Genomic DNA, 15687 nt, shown 5'->3' with positions numbered 1-15687 from the left:
GGTATGATGAGGCGCTAACTGAGCATCTTGATAATTGATAAAAAATTAGTTGATAACAGAAGCGCTTAACACCAATTAAAATGGGCTACTTACTAGCCACCACAATTATTGGTTAGTAAACGATCCACGGTACCTGGTAATTTGCGCTTGTGTTATTAATTAATGCTTGATTAATTTAATCATTGGCCAATGAGCACCCCGTGATAGCTAGTGATTGACGATAATACTTTAAACTAATGCTTCAGTAATTGATACTAAATTTATACATTACCACCTTAAAAAAGAAGTAAACAAATTGGTTTAAAAGGTATTTATGTCTTTTCTTTGAACTTCTCGTTTTGCTTTCCAGTATAGGATAAATGTGTAGATTGGTACAGAGGTACATGACCAACTGAGAGCTGAGTGAGAAGCAAATAAAAACTCAAAAATGTCAGTAAATTATCTTGAGCAACGTTTTGTTGGGCTTAATTGTACCAATTGATGCTGGCCTAGTACACCTCAGTGTAACTCTGTACAAAAAGGCTTTTTCTTTTAGTTTAAAAAGACTTTCTTCGGCCCGAAAATCTAAAAAGGCTCTTTCTTAACTTTTACTCTAAAAAGACTCCTTCTTGCACTCACCAGATAGTATCATTGCTAAAAGTATTATGATGCTTTTCCTGCATTTCATATCAATTATCAAACTTCCTTTATAATCTACAGCCTAAAATTAGCTGTATTTTAATCCTCCACTAAAAGGTAATAATTTTTTTTTTTTTATAAAATACTACGGTATTTAAAAAAACAGTTTGTCTCAGAATCTTGTCAAATAATTTTAATTACTTATTCTACTAATTGTTTCATTCAATATTATTTTTCTGGCAGTCTAAAATTTAATAAAAGTAACACACCTTATAAAAGATTTGCAAACAATTTAAAAACGTTTACAAAACTATTTTCTATTTTGTTTATCAAATTCATTTACTGATTAAAATTTTATCATTAAGTAAATAGCAGTAGACGGGCGCTAATGATTGTACTCTAATTTAAACTTCTGCCTCCGGCTTTTTCTTGTCATAAATAGGATGTTCATAATTTCTTAGGAGTTTTAAAATCCATTAATTAGGTTCCAATCATTAAAAGTTATTTTAGTTTTATAACATTATAAAATGGCTTTGCTAACAAGAAGTATTAAAGTAACAATATTTATTTTAATGTATCCAAAAAAAAATTTTGACGACACAACCATATTATTAAACAAAATATTAATAAAAGAAATGAAAACAAAATAATAAATTGAATCGAACAAAAAAAAGTAAAAAATCTACCATGACAAGAATTTGAACTCTAAAGTGCCAAGCGATCCACGAAGGGGCATAAGCCTTATACATCTTAGCTATCCGAAGGACAAGGGAATCTTGTTTCAAATTCATATATATTCATGGATATCCTTCGAAGCTTGTCCTACAATTCACAGCAGTTAGGATGTGTTAAAGTAATAAATTAGTAGTTAAAGCTGTACTGAAAACTGTAAAAAATAGTTAAAGCTGTATATTTTTTAATAAAATGAATGGATTTGCGATTGTTAAAAGTACTGGAGGATTAAAAAATATTGTATTAAAATCAAAAGTCTGTGAATATAATTAACGAGCATTCAGTTCAGCGATTTAATTAAATCAGATTAATTAATAACATTGAAGCAAGAGCGAGAGAGCAAGAGTCAGTTAAATATATAAATCATATAATCAGTTGCAGTCAAAAGAGAAAAACTCCTGTCGTCACTTACTTTGGCTGTGCGCTCAGCTATATAGCTATATAGTCGACATTTCCGCTCCTCTTCTCGTAGGCACACATTTGGTATACCCCGTACACATGTTTCCAAAATGTGCGTCTATATGCTCATTTTCACGTGAATTCTCTCCTCTCGTTGTAGGATCACGCTGTTTGACACGAGTCTCCGACTCTCGAAAAATGTGCGCCTTGGTTCGAAGGCCAGCCACGGCGGGTCGCCCTGGTCAGTGCCAAAAAGTTGCCTCACCTCGTAGTATTGACGTTAGCAATCTCTCTACTCATCTCTGCCTTAGTTAATGTATTTTAAAAGATTAATCATTTTTTTCGTTACTGGCACTATTAAAACTCTGTGGGATAATACTTAACTTCGATTTATAAAAAAATAAGTGCATTTTTTTCAATGTGCAATGTTCATCAATTTCGCAAAAATTTACAGATAGTAATCCATTGAATGAAATGTTTGATTCAACATTTTTTATTATCAACTTAGTTTGGTATTAGTGAAAAGTAATATGTAACCAAGCTTAATTTTGCCACTACCACTAAGACTTGTCACATGATTTTAGAAAAATTAAAAAGTAGTTATTGCTCTTATTAATTGGTATTGAATCGTGAAAAATTTGACCAACAACTTAATCAAACCGTTCTATTGACTTCAAATGCTCCATATAACTCGTGTGTATGCATACACAAATAAAAAACTTAAAATAAAAAAAACTGAGATCCTTACCTTGCCATAGTTTATCAACTATTCTAGTTGTAATATAACAAACATTATAAGAAATATTATCAGCACATCCACCGTCCACAACCGATAAGGCTGCTTGTTTTCCAATAAGAATATCTGCCGGTAATAGGTGTTTCATTAAAATTGATAGAACTTCAGTTTGATACTCAATTTGCTGACATAAACTGGCGTGTTCAGGCCATGCATCTAAAACCAAATCAATAACTGGTGGAGACTTTGTGGGAGCTAGTAAAGATAGTGAATCTATTACGATACTCGTCACTAGCTCAACGACGACAGCTCGTACTGGATGATTAGTCAATCTAATTTCTATTGACGAAGATTTTTTAACAATTAGCTTTTGCTGAAAGTATCAATTACAATATTGTTGAATATTGGTTACTTACCATACTAAATGTCAAAATAACAAAAATATCAAGAAGTTTTATTAAAAAAGCGAAAATATGCATTTCTGTAAGTTGTAAGATTTAAACGTAGTTTTTTCTGAAGGCTGTTTGTTTCAAAAACTTTTTAAAGTACCTTTAAAATTTAAATAAGAAATAAAAATGATAGTGTATTAATTTTTTGTGTATATAAAATAAGCCTAATATTACTATAATGTCATATTTGGAAAGCACGAATGTAGCAATAAGCAATTACTGTGATTGAATTGATTTTTCGAGTTTAAAAAGTCTGACAAGCTCAAAAAAATAGGGTAGTAGTTTCAATGTATGGTACATACATTTTTACACAAAATTTAACGAGTATAAATGTTAGGAAAAGCTTCCCAAAAAATGATAAAAGTGGCCAAAACATGTTTCTTGCATCTAGAAGAAGACTAAAGAATCGTACACAAAAAAGTGGAATGTAAAAACGATGTGCAATTGTACTACAGACAAAATGAGTCATTTTTTCCCATACATATTTCTCTTCGTTTATATTTACTCTGCAAGAGCCTTGAAAGCAATTTGTTTTTGCCGATTAGAAATATCTTAAAAATCGATTGCAAAAAAAACACCTTTTCGTTTTGAACCTGCTCACTCAAATCCTCCAGAGCATGCATGCGGAAAATTGGCGTGGCCTTCAGCCGCCACCAATTCCACTGACCATGGAGCAAAAAGCCATTTTTTACAATTGATGTTTAAAACACTTCTAATCAGCAAGAACTATCGGCTTTTTATACACTTATAGAGTTAATATAAACGATAAGAAATACGTTTGAAAATTGTACCTATGTTGGCTAACAACTTTTTCATAGCCATTTTTACAGAGGACCTTTTTTCGACTTTTGCTGCTGTTCACGAAAAGTTTAAGATCTATCAAGCTGAAAATTGGTGACATTTCTACCTGTTGGATTTCGTGTCAATTTGTTACCATACAGTAAAGCTATTACCTTTTTTTTCGAGCTAGTCCGAATTTTTGGTACATTGATATGATTATTAGCTAATTCTATTACACTTAATATAAAATTTTATTTAATGTATGCAATAAATGAAAAGCAATCATTAAATTTGTGTCATATTTTAGGATGCGGATTTAATGTATTGAGAGTAAAAAGTAAATAAAACTGCTTAGAGTATAGCTCTAGCTTCTTAATGAATTTTTATGCAACAAAACTTGAAATGAATAAGTTTTCTTACATCTCTTCATGTCCACGGTTGCATCAGACTTTTAATTTTTTTTCTAACATCTAGAAGGTTAATGTATTATAATTTTCTATCTTTGTTTTAAAAATCTGCTGGTCAACCTCAATAAATTGCTCATAAACACTGTGTATGTATTTTGTAAGATTATTACAACTTTTCTCTTGTGCCATAGATCCTTTATAAATTTCTTTGATCCCTAATGACTGAATAAGAAAATTAAACAATATTTATTTAAGTAAAGGTTTTATTATAACTTGAACATATTTAAAAAAAATTAATGACAATGTTCCTGATTGATCTTGTAAACCTTTTTTAATAATAAGCTGATAATTCCATAGATTTTATGATAAATTTAATCATAAGTAGCTCATAATTAATGAACCCAAAATTTTACAGAAATAAGATGCTCAAAGTAATGTTATGTAGCTCATCTTGTTTCTAAAGTTGAAACAACTTTTAATGCTTTTCATTGTTTGATTAACAAATAAGTTATTTTTAATTGAATTATATTTTTTTAGTAACTGAAGTATGAATAGAATGACGATTGATATGTTATCCACGAAAAATAATTGTAAGTATTGAATAAGATTCTACGTAAACTTATTGCAGAGTTGTCTCGGATAAAAAAACCAAAGTTACTAATATTCATCCTTCTTATGGACTTGTACTTTAAATAACTGTTTAATATTAGAGAGAAACTTTCGAATAGCATTTGTAAGCCCACTGTTGTAAGGTGGTTAGCTGACCACTGTGTGATTGGAAAAGAGTACGGCTATACGTATAAAGGTGTGAGTATATGCATACGTACACGCGTGGATATTTCGGACTAGTACGTGGCAACGAGCTGCTGGTCCACGTCTGTTTGCTCTTTAGTCACAGCTCTAAGCAGAACCGCTTATAGTTAACCCACCTTAGTAAGGTCTCCCACTTTCTATTTTTATACTCAGCCACATTACGATCATACCCCGATACCGTAAATATTCGGTTTGCTGTAAGGATGACCTGCTCTCATAAGCTCACTGTCAGCAGTACCAGAAATTATATAATAATAGGCAAGTATATAGCTTTTTTTGTTTGGTAGCGGCTGATTAGACTTGCCAACGCTTACGAGAATACAGTAACATCGTAACCTCAGCTACCTTATCAGAAATTTTTCTTCTCTTTCTAAAAGTATACGAGTATCTTATGTAAGTCCCTACTTCAAGGTTCCCATTAAATGACTCGGTCATTCATCATACTAAGTACAATTCATATGGTGTAGTGATTGTCTCAAACATAGCACAGCGTGGCGATTAGCAGTTGTAACTAAAGGATTTCTCTTATCAAAAATTTATCTTCCTATACTGCTCCACTTTTATGACGGATAGTGATTTTACTGACAATGTGACCAGGTGTTGGCTTACCGTAAAAGCAGTGAAAGCTTGAAATATCATCAAGAAAAATCGACTATTCATTTTAAACCTGAAGTAAGTAATTTTTGTATGGTTAAGAACATAGTACTATATCTGAAAATTAAAAAAAAAAATTTTTGATATTTTGTGATGGAATTGAAAGCTATTGTAACGTTCGCAGCCGAATGTTCAAAATTTTTTAATTGCCTATCACACTTACTCTTTAACACCGTAATTGCTCTCTACTACTTCTATCTATCCGCACAAAAAGCACCAAAAGGGAAAGGCATTTGGCATTTTCTTATCGCCTTCAAGAAGAAACTTTTTAAAGAAATCACACCCACATGCAGAGCACCTTAATTGCTCTAGATAAAAATTTCCATGAGAACCTGAACGCTGCAAACACGCCAACTTATGGAAAAATTCCGAGGTATGACAAACACTACATGTTGTTTTTAGTCAAATAAAAACGAAGCCACACACCTCATCGGCCATTGGTGCCCTCCTTACTCCCGCACGCCACTACCACCGTGTACAACTAAACAGCCTCTCTTTCCCCTTTTCCTCCCACTCTTAATAATATTAACAGTACGTTGAAGACATGATTATTTATAAATATTAATAAATAACATTTAATTAGTTATTGATAACATTTAAACTTAGGTTAGATAGAAGTCACAAAATTGTTACAGCATTTATTTTAATTTCCCAATATTATAAACAAGGCTCACGTATTACTGATAAATGCAACCAGTTCTTTTAACGAAATTATTATCATTAATACTATTATTGTTACTAATATTATTATTATTTTTATTATTGTTATTATTATTTTTATTTTTATTACTATTATTGTTATTGTTATTATTATTATTATTATTGTCATTATTTTTATTATTATTATTATTATTACTATTATTATTGTTGTCACTTAAACAATTACTATTACCAATATTTTATCACTAACTACCACCACTACTGGAACTATTGTTATTATAACTATGATTATTGTATTTGTTATGATTTTTGTCGTTATAACTACCATCAGTACTGGAACTATTACCATTATTATTACCATGATTATTATATTTGCTATTATTTTTGTTATTATAACTACTACCACTACTAAACCTATTAATTACTAAATTTTCTATTATCATTATTGTTTTTATTATCACCACTACTGCTAGAACCATTATTATTACCACTCTTTGTATTATTTGAATTACTACCGTTATTATCATCGTTACAAGTTAATTCACTACCATTTCTTTTCTTTATTATTAATTTAGTGTGCTTGCTTTTTTAGTAATAACTAGCACTGTTGTAGCAATAACGTTAGTCGTAAGAAATACCAGATGTGAGGAGAGACAGGAGGAAAAATAGGATATTGTCTCCTCTCTCTCTAGTATGTTGGGCTGGGAAAAGGATTTTCTAAAATTTTTAAACTATCACGCACTTGAACCTGAGTGGCAACGCCGAATTATGCAAGGGCGGGATCTAGGAAACACGCTTTCTCATTCGATGATCGATTTTCCAGTTTGCACTCGGGACCTCTTCCCAACACCCCAACTTTGCGTGTACACAAGAACGGCGCCCCTGACTGGACCTATGTTAAACCGTATATAAAGCTCGAAGTATCTTACACTAGCCAGTCTCAATCAATTAATCACACCATCCTCGACTTTCTTTTGGTGGAGGTCTTTTGCTTGACTCATTTTGGTCAAGTTCCTTATACTGCTGCTCTTAATTGGTTGCGCTCTTCCATGATCATCTTTGATCCCCTCAGTCAAGGTCCTCTGTCTCTCATACAATCAGTTGATTCGAGTTGCCTTTAATAATTGGCAATCAATGTAACAGTAAGTTAAAAGAAAACGTAAATCTTTTTTAATTTCCTACTACGCACCCATCTTTACGAGTAGCTTTTCTGAATTCCTCGGGCTGCTTGTCTTTGTGCAAAGGAGCAAGCGAGTTGATCTGCTCACGTGTACTTTTGCACCGTCTCGCGAGAGTGGCTGCCTGGGGTTGCACCTCCCTCATGTACCTTACTACCTTAAATCACGGCTATTCTTTATCTATCTGACTGCTTAACAGGAGAAATTAGCGAAAAGGAATCTCGAGCAACGAGTGAAAGCTTAGCTCAAAACCCTATGCATTGCGCCAACGTAACACCATAATCCTGTAAACTTTCTTCGATTCAGGTACTAGTAAACTTACGATGAATACATAGAAACTTAAGTTATTGTACGTTAACTAAAAATATACATTTAAAAGTATTGAGAATGATATAATCAAATTAGGCATTCTTCAAATTAGGTGTAAATGATCCAACTACTGTGCAGGCACCAATTACTGCGCACATGACGGTTATACAAAATAAGAAAAACTAACTGGAAGATTCGTGTGCTCAAATACTATAATACATTCGGACATTAAAAACGTTCAATCCAAAATCATACTTTACATCGTGACATTTATAACTGTTTAACTAAACGATTTTCAACGAATCTAACCTAGAAAACTTTGTAGCCATGTGCAAGAATTGGTGAGCATCAATTGGGTCTGGGCTTCAGCATGTAAACCTTATGAAGATACCCACGTAATCATTAGGAGCCTAGCAACTGGTGCTAATTTTATAACCGTGCGCAGTAGTACAAGCAAGTGAAATCAGAACTAGAAAAATTATTTAAAAAAAAAAACAAGTAACATAACAGGAAAATGTTTGTAGTTTTAATAGCATAAAATGCTGCAGATAAAAATAAAACCAAAATGCTTTAACTTACATTGAAAAACATTGGGAAATGAGAAATTTAGCACAGTCGAGAATTTAAGTGCGCAATAATTAGGTGATTAACTCCTAATTTCTTACTTGTTTATCCAGGAAAAATGTGACACGTCAAACTAATATTTGACGTCTACATAAACTGAGAGGTTGCTATAAATTTTAAAAAATTGTATCTTAAGAAACTATTCCATTTTAAAAATTAGTACGAACCACAGAAGAACAGAATTGATAACAATACAAAAAAAATTACGAGAAGGGCTTCTTTTTATCCACAGTTCTGCTTTTCCAAGTAAATTTAAACAATGTGTACCATTGTAACTTTTAAAGCAGTAACATATAATTAAAATTTCTGCATATCACATTCACATGAAAAATACAAGAACTTTGCAAATTTTTGTAACATTACTTATTAAAGCAGATGTACACAAATTTTACACTTGCAAACAACCCCAAAGATCTGAGTAAACGAGATAGCTTGGTTAACTGTCAGATTTAATTGAAAATAAATTTTGTCATACTTACAGTACTGTAAGAAATCCTATGTTCAGTTTAACACACATTCTAAGTTTACAAAAGTTCTTCAATTATAACTCAAAAGAACTCCCTTGGATAAAATTAGTGAAATTGCACCTCATCAATTTTTTCAAAATACTTATTGGAATTTGTTAGTACATCATAAAAATTTAGGTGAATCCTGAAACTGGTATCTCATACTCACCCTAGGGTTCTATAGGCCTAACAAACGTGTTTTTATAAATTTTTTTTTCTCACAAACTTGTTACACAAATAATCTAAAAATTCACAGGTTAAAAAGGTTTAATAGCACGTTCGTTCAACTTGTTTAACGTCTGTTACATGGGAAAGAGATTGGTAGAAGGGTGCGTCGCGAGAATGATCAATACTAATTCCCTCAAAGACCTTTATTTGAGATACCACATTTATAAGGCAAAGTTGCACGTGTGTTTCTTTTCAAGGCTCGTCGTGTACTCCCCCGAAAGATTGTCTCCTTGCTCGCTCGTTCCTTCTCTTTGTCATAGGGCTCCTTGTTACAAGATTTAAGTGGAGAAAGCTCAAAGTCTCACCTATACTTTCGTACTTTACACGTCCAAGGCCGCGACGTTGTCACCCTCGACGATGCTGACTTTTTAATTCATATAGTGTTGAGTCTGTATACTTGTTTGAAATTTAATGTATGTATGTGTGTGTGTGCACGCGCGCGCAGTTCTGTATTCTGTTGTCTGTATTGTTTATATAGTTGAGTATTCCACACTTATTCTTCCATTCAACTACAGAGAACCACTGTTCTCTTTATATGGATATTTTTGCTCTTTTTAATCATTCAGTTTTCTTTCGTTGTGTGATATGTGTACAGCTATATTGTTTGTGTATACACTTTGCCTTATACTAAAATTATTTATAGAATTGACGTAAATGAAACATCTGCTTAATACTACTTCACCTTAAATATTGTTTCACATGCAACATAATACATTGGAATCATACATAACGTTACTTTACACAGAATCTCTATTTAACAATTTTACATAAGCTTATTTGTCATTTGTTTATTTATCAAATAAAATTAACCTACTTAAAAACTACTTATTGTCTTATTTATTTACTTTTTGTGATGTGATCAACGATGGTACTTTTTTTTATAAAATTAAACTTAACATAACTTTACCATTACTACGTATTTAAAAAAAAAAATTCTTCCTTGTCTTCGTCCTACGAACTGCGCCTCCTCATATAGTCAAGCAACTCCCAGCGCTCGTTTTCGTCTACTAATTATTGCTATTATTGTAACTATCATTCTTATGATTATTTTTATAAGCATGTTTTTTTTTTTTTTTTCACAATTTAACTTAAAATAACTTTTTAATATTATATATTTTGGAAAAAAAATTCTTTCTTAGTCTCCGTCCTACAGACTGCGCCATCCGATACAGTCGAGCGACTCCCAGCGCTCATTCTCGTTGTCTCACGAATTTTATTCATGTGTCACGGCCAATAGTAACTATATTACTCGTCTGGAGGGTGGCAGTTGCCACTTTGCTTCAAGTTATACTATCAGCACAGTCTGAACTGCTGCCACTTATCGCATTTCTTCTGAAGCTCTTTGTTTTTCTGTCATCATTCCATAATATATTAATAGTAAGGCCTCCCGATGGAGAAGGTATTTACATATATAAGGAAAAAAGTCCAATTTCCCTGATTATTAGTCCTGCCATTAGGTAAACAAACCATTTAAAATTTGTTACTTCTTTTCATGTTTATTAAATTTCGGCGAGCCCACAGGCCTTTTTAATAATCTCCCCAAAGGGTATCCCATTGGCTAGTGAATTAGTCCTGGAGTTCTCTTTCCTATTAATCGGCTTAAGTTTCCCAAATGCTAAAAGCGTTTTAACACTATCTGGAACCCCCTTATCTTTTAATGTTTCGTCTAATTCTTCCAATATCCCATTGATGTTCATATTTACCATTCCAAATTAGGTAGTATTTAGCCTTTTCTCTACATTTAATGGGGCTGTTATGCGCACATTCGTGTTGTGAGCAGCCCATCCTGTATTAAGCCATAGAATGCCCGTGTCTTTTAGTGAAATTGTTCTATGGTTTGAGCCATGACAGTGTATAAATAGTGGCTCCTCATGTACTGCTGTAAAAGCCTAAAGGTCCGGTGTATGGAATCGGACCCAGCACGTATCTTGCAGTTTAACGATTTCAACTGAACTTTCTTTCCAATCGCTTATACTGTGCTGTACTGTAAGCCACGCTTCGTACGAATTATGTTACCTTATCTCTCTTATTGGTTCCATATGATCGTAGATAAACAACTCACGCAATTTCTTACAGCTTAGAACTTCGAGTTATTATTGCTATGTATGTGTTGATTTTGTTATTTATACTTATATATTTATGCTTTAGCCATGTATAGGCATAAGTATTTAAACTGTTTAGGCTTTCCTGCTTGTTTTTCATCCTCTTTATATACACTCCTATTTTTTCCACCCTATTCTCAACATTACTTACTCTATTAGACATTAATTGTGTCTGTGTAGCCAGGAGTTGTGCTATATAATGTGTTTTTTTTTCATTTGAGTCCAGAGCATTTGTTAATGCTTCATGGTCGTCACTGCTCAACGTTTCGAAGAGAAATTTCAGATTAGTTCCCCCCCAGGGCATTATTGTTCTCTTACATGGATTGTTTATTCCCTAGAGCAGGTTTTTCAATCGCTAGTAGAATTCCATAGCTACCGTTATTTTATCACCTATTGTGTCTGCAATTGTCTGCATATTAATCTTAATTTGCGTCGTAGCAAGAGGGGGAATGATAAGTCTATTTTTTGTATGGTTCTCTAATTTGTGCAAGTTGTAGCCAATGGGAAAATCTTTTTAGCGCTTAATCCTAAGTCATTTTTTATTTGTGTTATCCACCACTAAAGCTGTTCTGGTACCTCAAATTGTGCCCTGCAATACACAAAACTGCTAGCTATACATTACGAATCTTGGTTCCTGCCTACGGGCCTGCACTTTAGTCTCTGTGCTAAATACTTGTCCTAAAACTATATATACTTCTTCGATAGCTATCTATTTACGTGTATTACCATATTTATCTTACTCTTTATCTCATCTTTCCCCCTATTTTTTTTAATTAAATTTTTTTCATTTGAGCGTTCAGTTGCAAGTGTGGCTCTCTTGATATATAAAGTATTTAATAATGAACGTATCTTTAAATTATCTTGCTTTCCTTTTTTGTATAATTTTTATAGTTCATTTTAGTATTTCTGTCAATGGGCGTATGTTTACTAGTTTAAAAATTCTTTATCGTAAATGTGTTTTATTACGTTATCTCTTATTTCACATCGGCTTTACGTGCGCGTGTGAGTCGATTATTAGGTTTGTGAATAGTCGGTTATTATATTGTGCACCCCTTCTCACCTGCATGGTCAATTAACATATTCAAGAACACTGTGATAAAGATAGAGTGATAGAGTCAGATAGTTTGACGATCGGTCGCCTTACATTTTACTTGTGTGTTTGTCGAGATGAGCTTGGAGGTATGAATTTTAAAAAATCATTTTACGGCAGTGTACTTCGCATTTACAGTTAACCTCTAAAAATGTATCGTTACATTTTTATAGTGGTCTTCACCCTTACATTTTCTGATACTGTGTCTTCCTTCTACTTCTTTTTCTTCTCTCACGTGGTGAGGTTAAGGATAGGGATTTGGGTATTTTTTGTTTGCTTCCACTCTCAGCACCGTAGACGCGTTCGCTGATTTCGTTCACTGCTTTCTCGCTGTTTTTTCCTTAAAACAACAATACTTACATGTTTTTTCATGATGTCTGGAGAAAGTGCACTTTCAAAGGTATTCACGCTGCTGTCTGAGTTTTCAAAGCTGAGCTATGACATAACTCTAGTGACAACGAAATTCTTCGCACCAGAAGGATCTCTGTGTCTGGTCCTGTGGACGCAATTTTGCAGAAGCAGCTCTATTGTACTGTTGCGCAATGTCGTTATGTAAGTATTCAGCTTATGCGATCATAAGCACCTTCTGTTTTTTTTAGTTAAGCATACAGGTTGTTGCAGATCCATGTGCCTCCTTTCAAGTACCAATGCCCCCTGTTTGAACGCCTGGTAACGTGGTATCGTTGTCCTAGAGGTGTTCAGAATCACAAGAGGGCTCCTTAATTGTCCTTCGATGGCCAAGTCCTGAGGAAGCACTACCACACATTGGGTGGGATCAATTATTCCTCTCGATAGTCAGCCAGTTATCCGGGTGCATTATTATTAGTTTCACTTATATGAACGATTAAGTACTGGTATTCGTTTTTTTTTGTATCAATCGCTTTATTTATTTTACTTTCATTTATAAATGCTCCTCTCTAGCTGACAATAATTACTTAGACAATTTTTTTTTGACAGTAATGATGTTAATGGGTTACAAAAAAAATTATTATTTGCTTATACTTTTCTTGTATACTAATCTCACAGTAACTTTTTTTTGTGTATTCCTGGCATAAACTTTTTTTAATTTACATGTATGTCTTAGTCTCTAAGTATATGCTTTTTGTTTTTTTTTTTCATTTTTATGTCTCACTATCTATAATATGTAAATTTGGCCTGTGAGTTGATTCTAAGCGTGATAGAGTATGTTTCCTCACTAGAAAGTGCCACATACACCTTTCATTCGCTTTATTTTTTTTTATTCATGATATCCAACTTTTATTGTTGAATAATGTTATTAATACTTTGTTCAGGCGTACCTCCCCATTATTGTTTTTTTTTCCTGTGAGCTTTCGTATCTGAGTCTAATAAATATATCTAGCTCGCGGCGCGTCCGGGGGCCGCAGAAATTTTAAGCGAAGTCGAATGTTTAAGTTTGTACTTCCGTGTCCCTCACCCTAGTTGCATTCTCTGGCAGGGCCTTTACCATACATGGTTTTTTGATTTTATCTACTTGCGATACCCTTATTTCGTCGCCTCTCTGTAGTTTTACATTTTTGTTAATATAATCAATACCTGTTATTTGATATGGGCCCTCGTATTGTGAATCGTATTCATTTTTTATTAGCTCTTTTAGCACATATACCATTTCTCTTTCCAAGAAATATTTTGTATTCAGTTTGCGGTCATAGTAATACTTCAATCGGTATTTCGCCTGAATTTGGTATATTGCTGCGACAGTTCTCATTTCTATCAGGGTCTCAATTAACTCTTTCAAATATTTGTCTAAAGTTTGACCCTTGGGTGGCAGTGTGTTACTAGATAGTGTTCTTGCTCTTTATCCAAAAATGAGTTCGCGTGGTGACTATCCCGTACTCTGATGGTCCGTTGTTTTGTATAAGAGCATACGCATGGGTAAATGTTTATCCCAGTGATCATTTTGTTTTACGTAGGCTTTGATGTTTTCCATGAAAGTATGATGCATACGTTCAATGGTGCAGTTTATTTGCGGGTAGAATGCTGCGCTACCCATTTCGTCTATTTTAAACAGCCTTGCAAGTTTGTTCATGCTTTTATTTATAAAATGAGTGCCTTGGTTCGATCATAAATGTTCCGGCGATCCAAAGAACGCTATAAACTCATTTGTAATCATTTTAACTGTTTCTTCCGCTGTTGCTGTTTTCACAGATGCGATGACGATACATTTCGTTATCCAGTCTTGCATAGATAATATAATACATGTGTGTACTAATTTTTTATGAGCTTACTGATGGGCCCGTAGAAGTCTATCAAAATCTTTTCAAACGGTCTGCTCGGTGTGTCAGTGATAAGCATGGATTGTTTCCTTTTAATTTGGATGAGTTTTTTTGTCTGGCATGATATGCATCCCAGGATGACTTGTCTCACATCTCATCCGACTTGTTCTCTTCGTTTTGGCAGTGTATGATGTCATCCACCATTTTTCTCATCTATGGTGCCATATCTTCTATGGCTTGGTTTAGTCAGGCTCCTATACATCATCCCTCATTCCTGGCCTGCCTTCTACGTCACGTCTTTTAATATCAATCATAACTTGGGCCCAAAGTTCATCAAGTTTGTTTTCCAAAAGATCATGTGTATCCGGTCTCTTTTGTACTTCTATGTCCATTTAAGGGTTAGTATTTTCTTCCATGCAGACTTTTCTTTCTCCACTGGTTTTGTTGTTCTTCATTAATACTTTCCTAATATTCTCCTATGTTTGCCTTTTGTGGTGTGCTGCAATTTGCTATTATTATTTCCTTCAACGGTTCAGTTATTTGCGGTATGACTAAAAAATATAGTCTAACTCTACGTAGGGTATTAAGCTGTCGTTTAAGTGATTTCCGTAATTTGACTCGTCTCTCCAGTATTGCCAGTGTACTGGTAGCCCTTATCCCCCTTTTAAATCCTACCTCTATTGTTATGAAGCCCAACTTTCCATCTGTTTGCCCTTGTGAAATAGACTTTTCTCTTCTTGTGATGTTTAGTGCCACTACGCTATTCTCGTCTCTTGACATTTACTGACCCTGTGAGTTTTCTCTGTCTGGTTCCTTTGATTCTAAATCAGCATCCCCCTCTGAGACTACGTAATCATGCATACTGTCCTGGTTATCTCTTGGTTGTTTTTCTTCTCTTCTTTCGTCGTTGTCAGATGCTTCCAAGCTTATGTATTCGATTCTTACCATTTTTAGTTTTTCTTGAATTCTTCCGTTTATTATTAATCTAGCTTCGAAAACTCTAGGCAAGGGTCCATCGCTGTCGTCTTCCCGTGAGTTTTATTGTAAATCAGCTAGTTCATACGTATCTTGTCTAGGACGCTCTGGGATCGTTTCGCTTTCGTGTATTATGGGTCTTGTAAAAGACCGTCGGCTGGCCTGTTTTTGTGCCCAGGCGATGTATTACCTT

General features: G+C 33.7%; 1 protein-coding gene across 1 annotated transcript in view; it reads right to left on the bottom strand.

Moving 5' to 3' along the window:
• The window catches only part of bchs (WD repeat and FYVE domain containing 3 bchs), a 1547413-nt gene that overhangs the window by 653860 nt on the left and 877866 nt on the right, over nt 1–15687 (bottom strand). Inside the window, exon 26 of the mRNA XM_089597159.1 lies at nt 2498–2858. Within this exon, the coding sequence (XP_089453285.1) occupies nt 2498–2858 (361 nt within the window). The remainder of the gene's footprint in view (nt 1–2497; nt 2859–15687) is intronic.

The sequence above is a fragment of the Copidosoma floridanum genome, unplaced genomic scaffold, assembly GCF_036245765.1.
Source record: "Copidosoma floridanum isolate Cflo_tuat_1 unplaced genomic scaffold, Cflo_Japanese_pri ptg000030l, whole genome shotgun sequence".
Lineage (NCBI taxonomy): Eukaryota > Metazoa > Arthropoda > Insecta > Hymenoptera > Encyrtidae > Copidosoma > Copidosoma floridanum.
The sequence above is the reverse complement of the archived record's forward strand: the minus strand, read 5'-3'. Positions and strand labels throughout refer to the sequence as shown.